The sequence below is a fragment of the Rattus norvegicus genome, chromosome X (assembly GCF_036323735.1).
Source record: "Rattus norvegicus strain BN/NHsdMcwi chromosome X, GRCr8, whole genome shotgun sequence".
Classification (NCBI taxonomy): Eukaryota; Metazoa; Chordata; class Mammalia; order Rodentia; family Muridae; genus Rattus; species Rattus norvegicus.
Genome location: NC_086039.1, coordinates 26,360,530 through 26,377,598, shown reverse-complemented (window position 1 = coordinate 26,377,598; position 17,069 = coordinate 26,360,530). Strand labels below are relative to the sequence as shown.

Sequence of the window (17,069 nt, the reverse complement as noted above, 5' to 3'; positions counted from 1 at the left end):
AAGGCAAAGGACACTGTGGTTAGGACAAAACGGCAACCAACATACTGGGAGAAGATCCTTACCAATCCTACAACAGATAGAAGGCTTATATCCAAAATATACAAAGAACTCAAGAAGATAGACTGCAGGTAGACAAATAACCCAATAAAAAATGGGGTTCAGAACTAAACAAAGAATTCACAGCTGAGGAATGACAAATGGCTGAGAAACACCTAAAGAAATGTTCAACATCTTTAGTCATAAGGGAAATGCAAATCAAAACAACCCTGAGATTTCATCTCACACCAGTCAGAATGGCTAAGATCAAAAACTCAGGTGACAGCAAATGTTGGCAAGGATGAGGAGAAAGAGGAAAACTCCTCCATTGTTGGTGGGATTGAAGACTGGTACAATCATTCTGGAAATCAGTCTGGAGGTTCCTCAGAAAATTGGACATTGCACTACCTGAGGACCCAGCTATACCTCTCTTGGGCACATACCCAAAAGAAGCCCCAACATATAACAAAGACACGTGCTCCACTATGTTCATAGCAGCCTTATTTATAATAGCCAGAAGCTGGAAAAAACCCAGATGCCCTTCAACAAAGGAATGGATACAGAAAATGTGGTAGATCAACACAATGGAATATTACTCAGCTATCAAAAACAATGATTTTATGAAATTCATGGGCAAATGGAGGGAACTGGAAAATATCATCCTGTGTGAGGGTAACCCAAGCACAGAAAAACACTCATGGTATGCACTCATGGATAAGTGGCTATTAGCCCAAATTCTTGAATTACCCTAGATGCACAGAACACATGAAACTCAAGAAGGATGACCAAAATGTGAATGCTTCACTCCTTCTTTAAAAGGGGAACAAGAATACCCTTGGCAGGGAATAGGGAGGCAAAGTTTAAAACAGACACAGAAGGAACACCCATTCAGAGCCTGCTCTACATGTGGCCCATATATATACAGCCACCCAATTAGACAAGATCGATGAAGCAATGAAGTGCAGGGCGACAGTAACTGGATGTAGATCTTTCCTGAGAGACACAGCCAGAATATAGCAAAGACATAGGCGAATGCCAGCAGCAAACCACTGAACTGAGAACGGGAACCCCCTTGAAGAAATCAGAGAAAGGACTGAAGAGCTTGAAAGGGCTCGAGACCCCATATGAACAACAATGCCAACCATCCAGAGCTTCCAGGGACTAAGCCACTACCCAAAGATTATACATGGACTGACCCTGGGCTCCAACCTCATAGTTAGCAATGAATAGACTAGTAAGAACACCAGTGGAAGGGGAAGGCCTTGATCCTGCTAAGACTGAACCCCCAGTGAACGTGATTGTTGGGGGAAGGGCGGTAACGTGGGGAGGTTTGGGAGGGGAACACCCATATAGAAGGGGAGGGGGAGGGCATAGGGGATGTTGGCCCGGAAACCGGGAAAGTGAATAACAATCGAAATGTAAATAAGAAATACTCAAGTTAATAAAGAAAAAAAGAAAGAAAAGACAAAATCCCAGGATAGAGGAAACAATTCTTAACAATAAAATGATTTGTGGAGGAATCATCATTTCTTACCTGAAGCTATACTCTGGAGCAAAAGTGATTTAATAACCACATGATATTAGTACATAGACAGACATGTGTATCAATGGAATAGAATGGAAGACCTAGAAATAATTTCACACACCACTAGACACATGATCTTTGACAAAGAAGCCAAAACAGTAAAATGGAATAAAGAAGGCATCTCCAATAAATGGCTGTGGTCTAACGGCATTTCTGCATGCAAAATAATGCAAATTGTTTCCTATTTTCACCTTGTACTAAGAATAATTCTAACTATATCTTGGACTATCATCTTGAAAACTGATAAACTCAATATAATAGAGGAGAACATATGAATAGCCATGAACATATTATCACAGGGGAAATTTTCTTGAACTTAATACGAATGGGTCAAGATATAAAATCAAAAACTGACAAACGGAACTTCATGAAATGCTTCTGGAAGCAAACTGGCACTGTTAATAGGATAAAGCAGCAATCTACAGATTTGGAAAAGATCTTGAATAACTCTGACATCCACAATACAAAGAAATATAGAAGTTAGATTCCAAAATGGAAAATAACAATTAAAAGTGGGGTACTTTGAGAGCCAGAATATTTTGAGCAGATGTCATACAGAACAAAGAGAACACAAACGCCAGCCCAGGCTACTATACCCACAAAACAGTCAATTAACATAGATTGAGAAAACAGGATATTCCATGACAAAACCAAATTTACCAAATAACTTTCCACGAATCCACCCCAAGAAAGGATAATAGATGGAAAACTCCAACACAAGGAGGAAATGATTGAGCTGTGTGTCGTCAGCTAATGTGTCACATATTGGAAATAATAGTTGGGCCTAGTTCTGTGTCACTTTTGAGAGAAAGGATGGCAGGGGACTCACAGTCCAGTACTGAAATTACTCAGGTTATGTGTCTTTGAAGAATTCTGGAGGCATGAACATAAGCAGAGATCACTAAGGAATATTGTTTAATGAACCACCTTCCATAAGTACCTCAGCTTTGCCATTTTGTAAAACCAAGCACCAGCTTCCCAAGATCACAGAAACTTTGACATTCACATATGAATCAATCCTCAGGAGAGGCCTCCACAGAGTTATCTGTAGTCTGTTATCATGAAGGAAAATTCTCATCCTAGTTGCTATTTGTTCAGATATATCTAGACTGTGTTAAGTTAATAGAATCCATTAGGACTACAACATACTTGGCAGCATCAGAAGAAACATCATCATATACGTTATATGAGGCCATAATTTGCCTGGTCTATAAACCACACAAGGACTCAGCAAAGAAAGAGAATTTCAGACCAGTTTGCTTAAAAAAATAAAATAAAATAAAAATCCCATTAATATAAAACTCCTCACTATGATACTAGCAAAGCAAATCAAAGAACTCATCAAAAAATTCACCACATTAATGTAAGGCTTCATTGCAGATACATCAGGATGGTACTGAAGGGGTCGTTTGATGCTCCAATTCATTTTCACAGTAAAAATTAAAAAGCAGGTAACTGGTTCCTGGAATTAACCTGGTGGTCTTGCTTCCTTTCTAGTTCTGGTTCCAGAAGGGTATTAGAATTAGCATTCTATTGCTTTAATTGGTACATGCTGCCCCCATCTATTTTCTGACCCATTCTCTGCAAGCCATTTTAACATGGCCACCTGTCAGGTCCAACCAGCCTTACTCACAGCTTTCTTGGCTGGTTTCCACCATGCCAGGAATACACTTCCATTCTGTGGTGGGCCCAGTGCTTCCATACACCATACACACTCTTGAACTCAATTAAGTCACCACATGAAAGAACATATCACACAATATCCTCTGATCCCATTGATAAGATATAATTTTCCCATCTAGACAACACAAAATACTGTGTACATCATCCCTTCGTAATAGTCATAGAAAACTGTAATATGTCCAGTGAAGATTCTTAACATCTGCTGCCATGTTGCCTTGGCTGCCTCCTTCCCCCTCCCTTTAGCCTCCTCTGTCTCTCTAAAACTTTTCTCCTGCTTATGCTCATTCTTCCTTCTCATCCAATGACAGGGGCCTCGTTCTATCCTATACCTGCCTTCATCTGCATAATAAAATCAACCTACACTTTACCCCTTCTGTCTAATTAAAAATAAACCTTTTCTCTCAAATATAAGCTGAGTGAAACTTTATCATTTTGTAATTTAATAGTATAAAATATACTTAATACCCAGTCCAACATTTATCACTTAAACATAACATTTAGTTATCTGCTTAAGAAAGGCTTAAAATCCATGTTATATCCTGGTTAGTTTGTATAATATCTTATAACTATCTAATAAAGTATGTATTCTCAAGGTTAAACAGTCTGAGTAGGCTATGAGACTATAATCAGTCTTCAACCCCATCAGATATCTGAGAATGATCAATACATCTGTAAATATAGGAAGCCTAACACAGCTTCAAGAACTGAGACAGATTAAGAGACAAGTTTCCACTTTAACACTCCCCTGTCAGCAATGTGTGAGAGCAATTCTTCAGCCATCTGGCTTAGGATCATCTGACAGACTTTTGAAACACAGGATTTTGAAGGGCTGATCACTCCGACTTATCAGAAATTATCAGTTAAGTTATTTTGTAACATATCCTTTTCTGGACCGTATTTATTCTGTAGATGTATTGAGTTAGATCTTGCATAGTGGCTGTCTTGGTATAATACATCACCTCACCTGGAGTTGGAGATGTTCAGTTTGTTCTTGGACTCCACCAATGGGGAGCTGTTAGGAGCAGACATGACTCACCAAAAGATAAATAACATTAAATGTCTGATTTTGAGGATTTCTGATGGTTTTGAAAACCATCTAATTATGTAAGTAATCTGGACTCTTGTCCACTAATTTTCATAATAAATTATCTGGGAAACATTCTAACAATAATCTTAGAGCTATGAATTTGCTATTTGCTCCTTAACTCACATGTTTAATCATCTCCCATTAGTTCTTTAATAGCCGTAAAGGATTGGTATAAGCGTTGTGTACTTAAATGTATTGTATATGCACAATGCATTTTAATGAAAGTAACAATGTTAATTTTAAATTATAAGGAATTTATATCAAAGAAAATATAAATATGTATTAAATTAATTCTGTACCAATGTAAAAGATTATAACTTAACTTGTAACAGATATAATGATTTCTACCAAATGAGATTATGGTTGTAAAATCAATTTGAGGTAATTCCTCTCTGTTAAATTATGACCATTTCTAAATTCTTCAGAAAAAAAACCAACCTCAGAATAACCATTTTAGGCCCCAAATTCCAGAGAATTGAGGTGACAACTCTTCAATAGATTCTCCAAGCTGAACATGGGTTTGAGATAGCTAGAAGGGAGTGGAGATGAGGAAGCTGGCCACACCAACAATTGTTGTAGTCTCTGATATCTGTCTTGGACAGGGTCCTGAGACTCAGAAGTGCATGCAGGTCTGATGGTGACACTCACCAAAGTTGTACATTCTGTAATATATAAATCTCAAACAAAACATTAGTATCTTCAAGATTATCTGTATGGGTTGAATCTGTCTGTGTAAGTTTTACAGACTAGTTAGGATAAATTTGTGTCCATTCTGTTTTGTCTTGTTCTTTTTAATCTACTTCTTCACGCAGTTTCCCTTTATCAAATCTAACCCATATACCTCTGGAAGGTTTCTAGAGCCTAATCCTCTGTTTGAAAAATACAAAGACAAAATTTTTCTCCCAAAATACCAGGTTCTTTAGTCTGTAACCAGAAAAGCTTCTTTCTTGTATTGTCTCCCAGAGACATAATATATGAAGACTCAAAATCACACCTATTATGATGTTGGGAGCGATGCCCTTGGAAACCTCCACCATTGAGGTTATTATTATATTTAGAGTTAAGTATGACTGGATTCATTGAAAATCCCCAGCCAGCTGCAGAAGACTAATACAAATCTGGTGGTCAGTATCAATAATGATATGATAAAGTTCTGACCTTGCTGAGAAATACATCTGACGTCGATACCCAATGTGATGACCTGTAACCTTTCTGAAAAACCAATATCCTGTTGTCATCAGCTGACCACATGAATACTGTGTCCTTGCCCTGAGTAAATGTTTCCCACTTTCTCCCTCTCTCTGTTACCCCTGTTATGGTATAAATTCATCCTTGGAAAAAAATAAAATTGTCACCTTGATCAGACACTTGTCTTGGCATCCTTCTTCACGTCTCTTGTCCCCCATTCTCTTCCAGGTACCCTCTGCACCCTCGTTGACATTATGAAAATTAAAACTATTTTTAAAAAAGTTAAAAAAAAGCAAAACAGTAGTGTATGAACCTGTTTAGGTTTTTCTAATCTGTCATATCAGGAAATTAACCCAAAATTCCGTGGAGCCCATGTTAATAGAACATGAGCTTCCTGTTATGGTAAATGTTAAAATAACCACAAATCCTCACTAGCTGGCATACCATGGCAGCTCATAAAGCAATTTGATAACCTATTCATTTATACCAATACCAAATGAGTTAGTAACTTGTCAAATTAAGATTTTAGCCCAAAATACAGATGTTAAGCTCTCTACCTGGAGCATCAGTCTTATTTCACCACTCTTTGCATGGAGCAAGTGACTAATTACCTCTAAGTCCTGAACCATGTGTGAAAATCCCAATGTGATTCAGATAAACTCTGTATTCTCTCCTGCTAACTATAAAAAAATTAATCACATTACCATTAATACAGATGTAGAAGCAGGCAACTTGTCAAACCAGGATAATATCCCAAATTTCCCATGGAGCCTATGTTAGAAAGAATATGAGTATCCTGAAAGACTTATTAGAGCATTATATATTAACACCACCTCTCTGCTAAGATCTCTATCTGTAGTGCCAGACTTTATTTATTAATAACTCTATAATATATGTTTGTAATTATTCAGACTAGTGTTACAGAGTTTTATTTATCTCTTATCTAGTTCTGAATGGTGGATCAAATTCCCCACATGATTTGGACAAACTATGTATTTAAGTATTCTAAAAGGAAAAGAAAAACAGCATTTTAAATGACTAATACATTAATCAACATTTAAGGAAGCAGGCAGCTTCCATGCTTTTAGGTCTTTGTGACTGTGGAGCAGTCTGTATTTTTCATATTCGGGGACCTACAGTCTCTGAGCAGACATCCCTGCTGTTCCTATGTTTAAGGTTTCCACATTTGGGCCATCATGTTACTCAATATGGCACTGGGTTCCTCTTATTTAGAAAAAACACTCTACATTTCATGCTAATAGTCATAAATGTAGTGTATTCTTGCAAAACTGGTTGATTTTCCACTTGTTGTGGTAAAACTAAAATATTGGTGACACTGGTTCCCATGCCTCAATGCACAAAGCTAGCCCCCCTGGTATTCTCAGACACAGGTGGTCATTCCCTGGCATTAGTTCTGGCACTATAGGGCCATATAGAATCAACATTATTTTTTCTCTGATTAACATCTCCCCTGGCTGCCTCTCTCCCACACTAGTTCTGGCACTGGAGCACCATAAAGAACTTATAAAAATTTATCTCAGAGGTGGCTGTTTCCAATGTGGTACCATGCCACATTTGTCTAGCTATCTCCTATCCCCAGTGGTCTCTACACTCCCATTGCTAGTTGCGTTGGTCAACCCTTGCCAGCTGGGTACTCTCTGGTTCCAGTCACCCCATAAAATCAAGAGTCAAGAAACTGTAACCCAACAATCAGATTTACATGTTAAAACCTCAATCCACAATACATGCACATAATGAAATTACAACCAATCAATAGGATCCAATTTGCCCATCTAGACTACAGAAAATCCTGTATACATCCTTCCCTTAAGAATAGCCATAACAACCTGTAATATGTGCAGAGAGGATTCTTAACATCCATTGCAATGGTCTCTCAGGTGCCTCCATCCAGTTTGCTCCAGCCTCCTCTTCTCTAAAACTTTTCTCCTGCCAATCCTTCCTTTTCGTCCAATGACAGGCCTCGTTCTATCCTGTACCTGCCTACACCCGCATAATGACATCAAAATACAGTCCTAATGCTCAATTTCATCTTGATCTGTAAGTAAAGAAGCCATGTACCAATTACTGGTCAGAAGGGATAGGCAGGTACTCGGCGGCAATATAGGGATGCAAGAAGAATAGAGGAAAGTTCAACATGCTTCACAGAGAAAAAAAGACAAGCCACCATGTTAGGTCTTTTGTGAAGCAGCAGCTTGAGGTGACTCCTAAAGGTGGGAGATTGGAAATGTTTATCAGGGACTAGATGTAACTGAGTAACTAAAGTTAGGGGCAGGTGGGGGTGAAGAGCTAAAAGTATGGATAAGGATATGGGAACTGCAGGAGTTTAATAATGTTAAGCCATTGTGTTACAAAGTCAAGTTACAAATGAACATTGATTGTGTCTGTGTCTTTTATCTGTGGATTCAAGGGAATCTGGGTGGAGACTGGTATTACAGACCATTCTGGAACTTGGGTGGGGTAGAAAAAGCTACATACACCGTGGTTCAACATATGAAAACTTATTGATGTAATCAATCATATCAATAAATTGACAGAAACAGAACACATGATCATTAACACGCTCTCTCTCTCTCTCTCTCTCTCTCTCTCTCTCTATATATATATATATATATATATATATATATATATATATATATATATATGACAGAATACAGCAAGTTTACAGCAAGATAATAACCGACAACAAATTAAATTGAGAATAACTTAAATCAATTCCACTACAATCAGAGACAAAAAAAAGTCTGCCCCATTTCACCTTATCTAACCAATAGGCTGGAAGTTCTAGCCCAAGCAATAAAACCAATAAAGTAGAAAAAAAAGGTAGAACCTGGAAAGAAAGAAATCTAGTTCCTCCTTTTGAAGATGATAAGTTAGTACATATAAGCAAAAACAGAAATTTTATCAGGGAACTCTTCCGTATAGTAAACACCTTCAGCTCAGTGGCTGCATATAAAAAAATTAACTCACAGAACGAGAATCTCTCCCAGTTACCAACTACAAAAAGGCTGAAAAAGAAAATAAGGAAGAAACATGCTTCATTTAAAAAATAATATAACACATTGTGATTTAAATATAACCAAGAAAGTAACATACATGCATTAAAAGAACTTCAAATCTCTGAAAAAAGAAATTGAAGAAGATATCAGAAGATGAAATAATCTCCCATGCTCATCAATCAGGAGACTGACCAAGCAAAAAATGGCCATGTTACCAAAAGTAAACTAGAGCAAGATCATAATTCTATAAAATGGCAAAATAATTCTTTATAGAATTTGAAAGAACAATACTCACATTCATATAGAAAAATACAGCAGAAAAAGTGAGGAGAGAAATGCCAGCATACCTACAATTCTGCATAGTAGAAGGACATCTGGAAATTTCACCGTTCCTAATTTCAAACTATTACAGGGAAATATAAATAAAGAGCATGGCATTGTAATAATTCCAGGCACACAGATAAATGAAATTGAATCAGATACCATGATATCAATCTACATTGTAATGCCTGTTTATTGTACGCAACTGAAGGATGGATACTGATTTTGTTTCCATGCTGATAGTTGCATCTCTCTGAATGTGTGGGAAATAGAAAGATTAATGGCCAATGATTGTTAGTTCCTGTTTTTTTCCATTTATTATGGTGATGATGGTAGTATGTTTTTTTTACCTGTATATGAGATTTGTTCTCTCTCTCTCTCTCTCTCTCTCTCTCTCTCTCTCTCTCTCTCTCTCTGTGTGTGTGTGTGTGCGTGTGTGTGTGTGTGTTCTTCCAATTAGCTGGTGTGACTACTTGTTATGTTTTCATGTTTTCATGAATGTAGTTAGCCCCTTGGTATGGATTATCCTTCTGTTATATTCTATGGGTTTGGACATATAAACAGATACTATTCAAATTTCGTTTTGTAATGGAATACCTTATTTTCTCCACCCACAATTTTTCTCCATTTAGGTTTATGTTGGTTGTGAGATTTTGGTACATTTCTTTTATTATGTTGAGGTATGCCTCTTGCATTCGTATTATTTAGGAGTTTGATCATATGTGGGACAATCTCCGCATCTCTACGATGAAGCTTACATAAACACAGTGGATAATATTTTTTCTATGGCCTTAATGACACTGTATTTTGGTAAAAGTTTTGCATTTAATACATAGAAAACTTTGTCTTTAATTATACTTAGGACTTTTTGTGGTATGAATATGGACAAATAGTGGCAAAGTAAAAACCATTAAAATACATTACTTCAGTTTTCCCGTTATAAAACATTTTTTTTGAAATTCTCATAATATGTACAATTAATGCACCTCTATTTCTTTGCTTCATTTGGTTATGAGATTTTCAATTACAGATTTATTGGAGAATATTGGTCAGTTTAAGTTATTAAAATTATCTGATTTAAACGTGGTATGGGACATTCATCCTTTTTTATATTTTTAACTTTGCAAGAACACAGACTTTACATTTGTTATTAAGATTATACTTTAATTCCATTTCCTCCTAACAAATCCTTCTGATAGTCCTCAACTTTTTCTGGCATATATCCAGTATTGTGCTTAAAGATACTGCGTGCCTACATATGGATGTGTTTCCCCCAACACCCCCCCCACACACACATTATTACCATTTTCTTGTAATGAATGCCACCTGTGTAAATGTTTTCAAGGCTGATAATTTGGAACTGGTGTTCCACTTCTTGATAATAACAACTCTCCGAATTTTAGCTTTTTGGAGTTGTCTATATTATGATTTATAATGTTGAGATCTGCTAATTTTGTTTCCTCACAGTTTGACAAGCTCCTTGGTATCATTCTTTTGCATCTTATAATTGCCCATTAATGATTGTGAGATTTTATTGGTATTTATTATGATATAACTCAGGGATATAATCTGACAAGCAACTCCACAATACTTTGTTGATTACAATCTTTCCATACCCACTGTGCAGTAATTTCTGAGCCATAGATACAAGTATCAATTTTAGGTATGTCCACTTAAACTGGAAGCATAACTCTGCATTTTGATTGGTTTTGTTTTCTGGGGAAAGTCTTTGAAGTTTTATATTTTTAGTTTGACTCATTTCCACTTTTACTTACTAGTGATCATGATACTTTAAGATACAGTTATAGTTACTTCAGGATAAATTTAACCAGCAAAACCACGTATGTACAAGTTCTTAGAAATACGGTGACCTGCCTGGAAGGTATACTTGTGTAATTCTAATAGGGTTACGAGAGTAACACACAACATTTATACTAGACTCTGTCAAGTTCCACATCAAGATGTAAAACTCATAAATAACACTGCTTAAGTGAACAGATACTTGATATTAGATAGGTCCTAGCCATAGGGGAGGTTTACTTTTAAAATTCTAATCAAGGAATATTGAAATAAGATCACTCTTAATGTAGACCTTATTTAATCATTAAATATGGCCCTTACTCAACACATATCATAAACGCTTTTGTGTGCTGTAGATGATAATTAACAAAGAGTCCTACAACTAAACAATCCAAAGTGTGAGAGACATTGAAGTATGTAGTTGTAAACAACATCTATTCAGCATGCTACTGTACTTAAGTAGGTGTGAGGACATTATTGTGGTTTGGGGGGGGGGCATGAGCAAACACATTTCCAGTTGGATATGTATGTAGGTAAGGAATGATATTGAAAATATTAAAGGGAAAACTTTACTCTATGAGTATTTTATGATGAAACTTTCTAAAGGAAAAATGAATTAAATAAATTTTATAAACCTTTTCACAATGGGAAGGACATTAGCCTCTCTAGTCCTTTAATATTATGTGCCTTGCTTCTGATGCATTAGTCATAATGGGTCATTCTACTCTGGTAGTTATGGAAACAAGAATTTTAAAGCCACTCTCTGACACTGGCCAGTCACTAACACTTGCACTTCAAAGAAGAGATAGAGGCAAGTATTTGATATTTTATGTAGTTGTTAGTAGTAATTTTCATTTCACCATACCAAGAAAGTCAAGTCAGCCACTGAGATAAGGTGTAGCAGTTTCTTCATAGCATTCCCATGTATGTAAATTCTTGGAATATCAAGTGCAAGGAAACCATAATTGTGTAAGAGGACACTTCAACTTTTGATGACCAGTTTACATGTATAGTTTCCTGAGGTTGAACATTGAAATTAGCCTTTATATTTTCTTATCTAAAAGAGTGGTAATGACTGCATGGATGTGATTTGAAGTTTAAGAATATCAGTTGTGTTATTCTCCATGACTTCAGGTAATTAAAGCACAGGTGAGAATTGTAAAGGTTTCTGTGAGCCAGGAGTTGGTTGGACACCGTTCTGAGTTTAAATGTCTGAGTAACAGAACTTCTTTTCCTGAAGGTAATTGGCTCCTCCTCTAGTCATCATTTCCTGTTATTTGGAAGATATTTATGATCACAGCATCTTTCAAATGGAACGCCTTACTGTTGGTACACAAAGGTAAATCTTTAAATAAGTTAAATGAGGAATTTCAAATTTGGTCTGTATGAAGCACATGCATTTACTCAATAATAGTTAGACAGAAGAAGAGCCAGATACAGCTAGGCTAGCATATTTGTGTGACCCAGCAGCATTTTCTGCCTGTCTCTGTTTGTAAATCAAAATTCAGTGCTACTGCAGTCCACTGCAGAAGAAAAACCTCTGTAAGTAAAATTGTGTGAGTAAGGTATTACTGAAACTACCCTCAATTGAAATCCCATCTTTCTGCTGTAACTTTTCAAGGGGTACAATTACTATCTTCTCTAAATTTGAAAGCACATGACACAGAAACTGCCCAGTATTGGGTACCTGAGAGGGAAATTTTGTGAGCCATACGATCTTATTTTAGTACTTTAAGAAATTTTGCAAGAAGAGTAGCAATGAAATTAACCACATACTTGGTAGCTGCAAACATTTTCCCCCTTCAAATTCTCTCAAGTACCCTCTGTCAGCCCTTAGGAAATAATTTTGTATGAACATTAAAATTTATACCTCCAAAGATGTAAATGGAGGAGAGATCTAAATGAATCTGTGCCTACATTTCATGTGGAGTATTTTTTTTTGCTCAGAAATACACATAAGTTAGTCAGGAAAATGATAAGAAATAATCAAATGTTCATATTCTGAAAGTGTATGTTTGCTTATATAATGGGTAAATTATGGAAATATCAACAAGTCCTCATGCTTTCCATGGAAATTTTAGATGTAAACCATGAAGAATGACTTCAGGATCTTTTTGGGTTTCAGCAAACACTTTTCCAATGAGGAATTGCCTTGGACATGATATCTACATGTTTTGAAAGTCATTGTTATTGTGGCTTCAATTTAAAAATATAGACTTTTGAAGGAATCAGAGAAAGAACTGGAAGAGCTTGAAGGGGCTCGAGACCCCAAAAGTACAACAATGCCAAGCAACCAGAGCTTCCAGGGACTAAGCCACTACCTAAAGACTATACATGGACTGACCCTGGACTCTGACCCCATAGGTAGCAATGAATATCCTAGTAAGAGCACCAGTGGAAGGGGAAGCCCTGGGTCCTGCTAAGACTGAACCCCCAGTGAACTAGTCTATGGGGGGAGGGCGGCAATGGGGGGAGGGTTGGGAGGGGAACACCTATAAGGAAGGGGAGGGGGGAGGGGGATGTTTGCCCGGAAACCGGGAAAGGGAATAACACTCGAAATGTATATAAGAAATACTCAAGTTAATAAAAAAAAATTAAAAAAATATAGTCTTTTAAAAAGTTTTCCCTTTCAGAAAGAGTACATAAGAATAGCATTCCACAATGTTAGTTTATCTATTTAGTGTTCTTTTTTGGCCTGAATATTTATGTTCCTATGCCTTTGCATGTGTGTGTTTGTGTACATATCTGTGTGTCAAAGCATGTATTTATATGTAAGACTATATTTTTTCATGCATGGAGTTTGGACATGCATCTTTATACCACATGGATTATTTTCATTTTGATTGTTATTTATTCAGATTTCATTTCTCAATAGTCATATGATAGTCCTGAGATGTAATTTAGAAATGATATTTGAAAATACTTTTGATTTTTACTCTCATTAATTTTTTATGTTTTCCATTGAAAACACAGATGACAGTACATAAGCTTTCATGGGATTATATAACACACACACACACACACACACACACTTTTTTCTTACTATTAATAGCAGGTATTAATATTGTCACTTAATAAATCCTTTCAGTTTATTAATAGAAAGAAAAAATCATTTGTAGATGGTAATCCTTCCATTGTCCTGGATTTCCAGGCTTATTATGTTGTTACTTGTATTATCTGAAATATTAATGCCTAGAATTCTTGACTGCAACTATGTGAAAATCATGACATATTATATTAGTGCTCCATGTACAGTGAATATTTTGTTTTGAAAATTCTTTTGTGTTCCTGTCTTGACTTTATACTTTTTCAATATCATCTTCAGATTTGACAGTGGGGCAGAGTTCATGTACAAGCTGAATGGCTTCCTGAGTAGCTTATCAGCTTTCGTGTTGGAAATACTCATTGCAAGCAGCTTATGTTGGCGCCTGTGGGAATTTGACAGCAATGTTGTGCAGTTTGTGTCCTTTGGACTATGGGAAGCATATTATCCTCAACAGCTTAATGTCTCTGGGACACTGACCAAGATGCTGGTGTATATCCCAATTGATTCAACTTGGAAAATTTCAACTGAATTTTTGTATGCACAGAATCTGATAGTATGGGCCATTTTGATGAAGCCTGTGGTTATGGTTTTCAGTGCAATGGCAATTAAGATCAGCTTCATGAAAGACCCACTTGTGGAGATGCAGATATATTGCTACAAGATATCTGCCATAATTTTGTGTGTCAGCAGCATGTTCACATTTGTTTCTGTGACCTGGAACCACATGGTAGACATTTATGGTCAAACCACTCTTGAATTTCCACCTGATTTTCCTGTTAAGAAAGAAATCTTAAGAAGCAAACATTTAACTGCAGTGTTCCCAATAGGCCTCCTAATTGCCACCATGTCATTCTTTGGTGTGTTCATGTTTGTCTCTGAGATAAAGCATTTGAAACTACAGAGTTCTCTGAAAGACAAGTGTGGTTCCAAAACAAATCCACCCGAGGCCTGAATTTAGGAACTATGCATTTGTAACATCTATGAGAATATTCCTTGAGAATTTTCTCATTTCAACAGGAAACTCATGTGGCACTCAACTCATTCTAAATAAATTTGTTCTATATCAAGAATCAAGTGTTTTTCAGGCTGTGCTTAAGATTACTTCTTCCTTTATATCCCTTAACTTTTTAAAGTTATTTACTTTTTATTATAGCCTAAACTCTAAAGTCTATGACAATGTTTTCAGATTTTTCCAACATGGAGTTTCTAACAAGTAGACAAATTAACATCTATAAAATCGTCTTTGCAAAAATAAATAAATATCAAGTGAGATCACTTCAAAAGGAAATTGATGCCTAAACAAAGAAAGTAACCACATTCCTGTTTGGAGAAATTCAGATCCTAAAATCAGCTTAGACCATTTAAAAATCTTTAAGAAAATCTACTAATGAAGAAACTTCTTAGACATTTACACAGCTGCACCGAATTTTAAGTGTCACAACATAATTGTTGAGATAACCTCTATAGTAGACATAGTATGTCTTCAATAAATCCTCAGTTGACAAGGTGGATTACATTATTTTTAATCAGGGGTAAACAGAGTTCCATAAACAATCTATTTCCAGAATCACAACAAAACAAAACAACACAGTAGACACTTGGCAATTCAATTCATAATTCTCCACAATGATGTATTGTCACCCTCTTGTGGAAAATAATATTTTCATGTAATTAACATGGAATATTAGAACTCATACCACATAAATCATCACCTTTGATAAGTATCTATGATAGTGAATGTTAGACTACTTCCTATTATCAATATCAAACAACTGCAATGCCTGAGAACTGCAGCTGAGATTTTCTTGGTGAGATATAGGTATAATAGTGCCAGAAATGTTATGTAACAACCATAATTTAAATGGATTTAAGGCCCATTCCATGAGGTAGAATCCACAGAATATATGCTGAAGTGGAAAGAATCCTGATATTAATTGGACTTAGAAAAATCCTCTTATATTTATGCTCTAAGCATATTGAAATAAAATAGCTTTTAAAGAAATTCTGATATACCCATAGATTAGTGTCTTATATACAACACTTAGTAGAATAGTATTGATTAATAGTAAAAAAATAGACCATCAGTAGACCATTTGACTGTGCCATATCCCTATCTATGAGTAGGACTGGGAGTGAGGGGAATACTTTAATGAATAAGAAACAGAGTTCAGCATAAAAACCAGCATGTATTCTGTGAAAACAAATCAAGTGTGGACAGGAATTACCTGTGTAGCTTGGTTAAATTTTGAAGGAATTCACAAAGGGTATTTGATCTAGGGCTGCCCACAGGTGGATCAAGTGGAACCACATTAGCAGACAGAAAAACCAGTGAAGCCAAGCAAATTAGGGAACCCCAGAAATATTCATACTAAAAGTATTAGGTATTTGAGTCTGCTACAGATCTGATTCCTATCCTCATCAGGTGACCATGACCTCCCAATAAGAAGATCATGGTAACTGGTCATATCACAGAGTTCAGATTTCTCCATTTTAATGAGGTCCATAGATATATCCTGAGTATTTAGGAAATAAGCTTCCCTTCCGGGGCATCCCCTCCCAAAAAAGTTACATAAACTCCTATCCAGCTTGAATAAACAGTATGACCCTTTCTGACAATCAATAGAGTGGACAAGCAAGGAATGTCTCCGTCCTCATAAACCACCTCAAGGGTGGAATCTTTTTTTATATTGAGCTGCGCCTAAATATCTTGCACAAGCCCCTTCCATACTCCTGGTACTCACCCCTGAAGTAAACTGGATTTCCATCTCCCCAGACTCATCTCAGGTGAAAGGGCCTAATTCTCAACTCTTTGCAGTTCCTAGCAGCATCTGTGTGCCAAGAAGTTTGAGAACAGACATCTGGTTCCCAGTATGTGCACTTTTTCACCTGGAGAAACATGGCCATGACCCCTATTTTTGGTGGCATTCAGTCTCCCCAGAGAGAGTGGCTGGTATGTCCCATGAGCTTGGATCCGCAGTCAGCAAACCCAGTCACTATTGCTGATGCTGATAAGCACTTGTTGACAGGAGAATATAGGGGTGTCTCCTGAGATGCTCTGCCAGAGCCCTACAGAAGAGAATGGTTGCAATTAGGATCCCAATGGAGGAGTTAGAGAAAAGACTAAAAGAAATGTAGGAGATTGCAATGCGATAGGAAGAATAAGAATATCAATCAGCCACACCCCACCGGAGTTTCCAAGGTCTAAACCACCAACCAATGAGTACATATGGAGGGACCCATGACTCTAGCCACATATGTAGCAGAGGAGGGCATTGTCCACCATCAATAGGAGTAAAGTCCTTGGTC

At 36.6% G+C, this 17,069-nt stretch overlaps 1 protein-coding gene across 3 annotated transcripts in view; it reads left to right on the top strand.

Annotated features, from left to right (window-relative positions):
* Samt1 (spermatogenesis associated multipass transmembrane protein 1) overlaps nt 1-14,833 on the top strand; it is a 64,869-nt gene extending 50,036 nt beyond the window's left edge. Inside the window, exons 1-3 of one of the 3 annotated variants that reach the window (XM_017602281.3) lie at nt 11,454-11,528; nt 11,958-12,056; nt 14,043-14,833. In XM_017602281.3, coding sequence (XP_017457770.1) covers nt 12,028-12,056; nt 14,043-14,715 — 702 coding nt within the window. In that variant the 5' untranslated portion in view covers nt 11,454-11,528; nt 11,958-12,027 and the 3' untranslated portion in view covers nt 14,716-14,833. Of the gene's footprint in view, nt 1-11,453; nt 11,559-11,892; nt 12,057-14,042 lie in introns of those variants that run through there. The other 2 variants (XM_063280347.1, XM_006256812.5) reach the window with 2 other exon arrangements.
* Nucleotides 14,834-17,069: the final 2,236 nt, after the last annotated feature.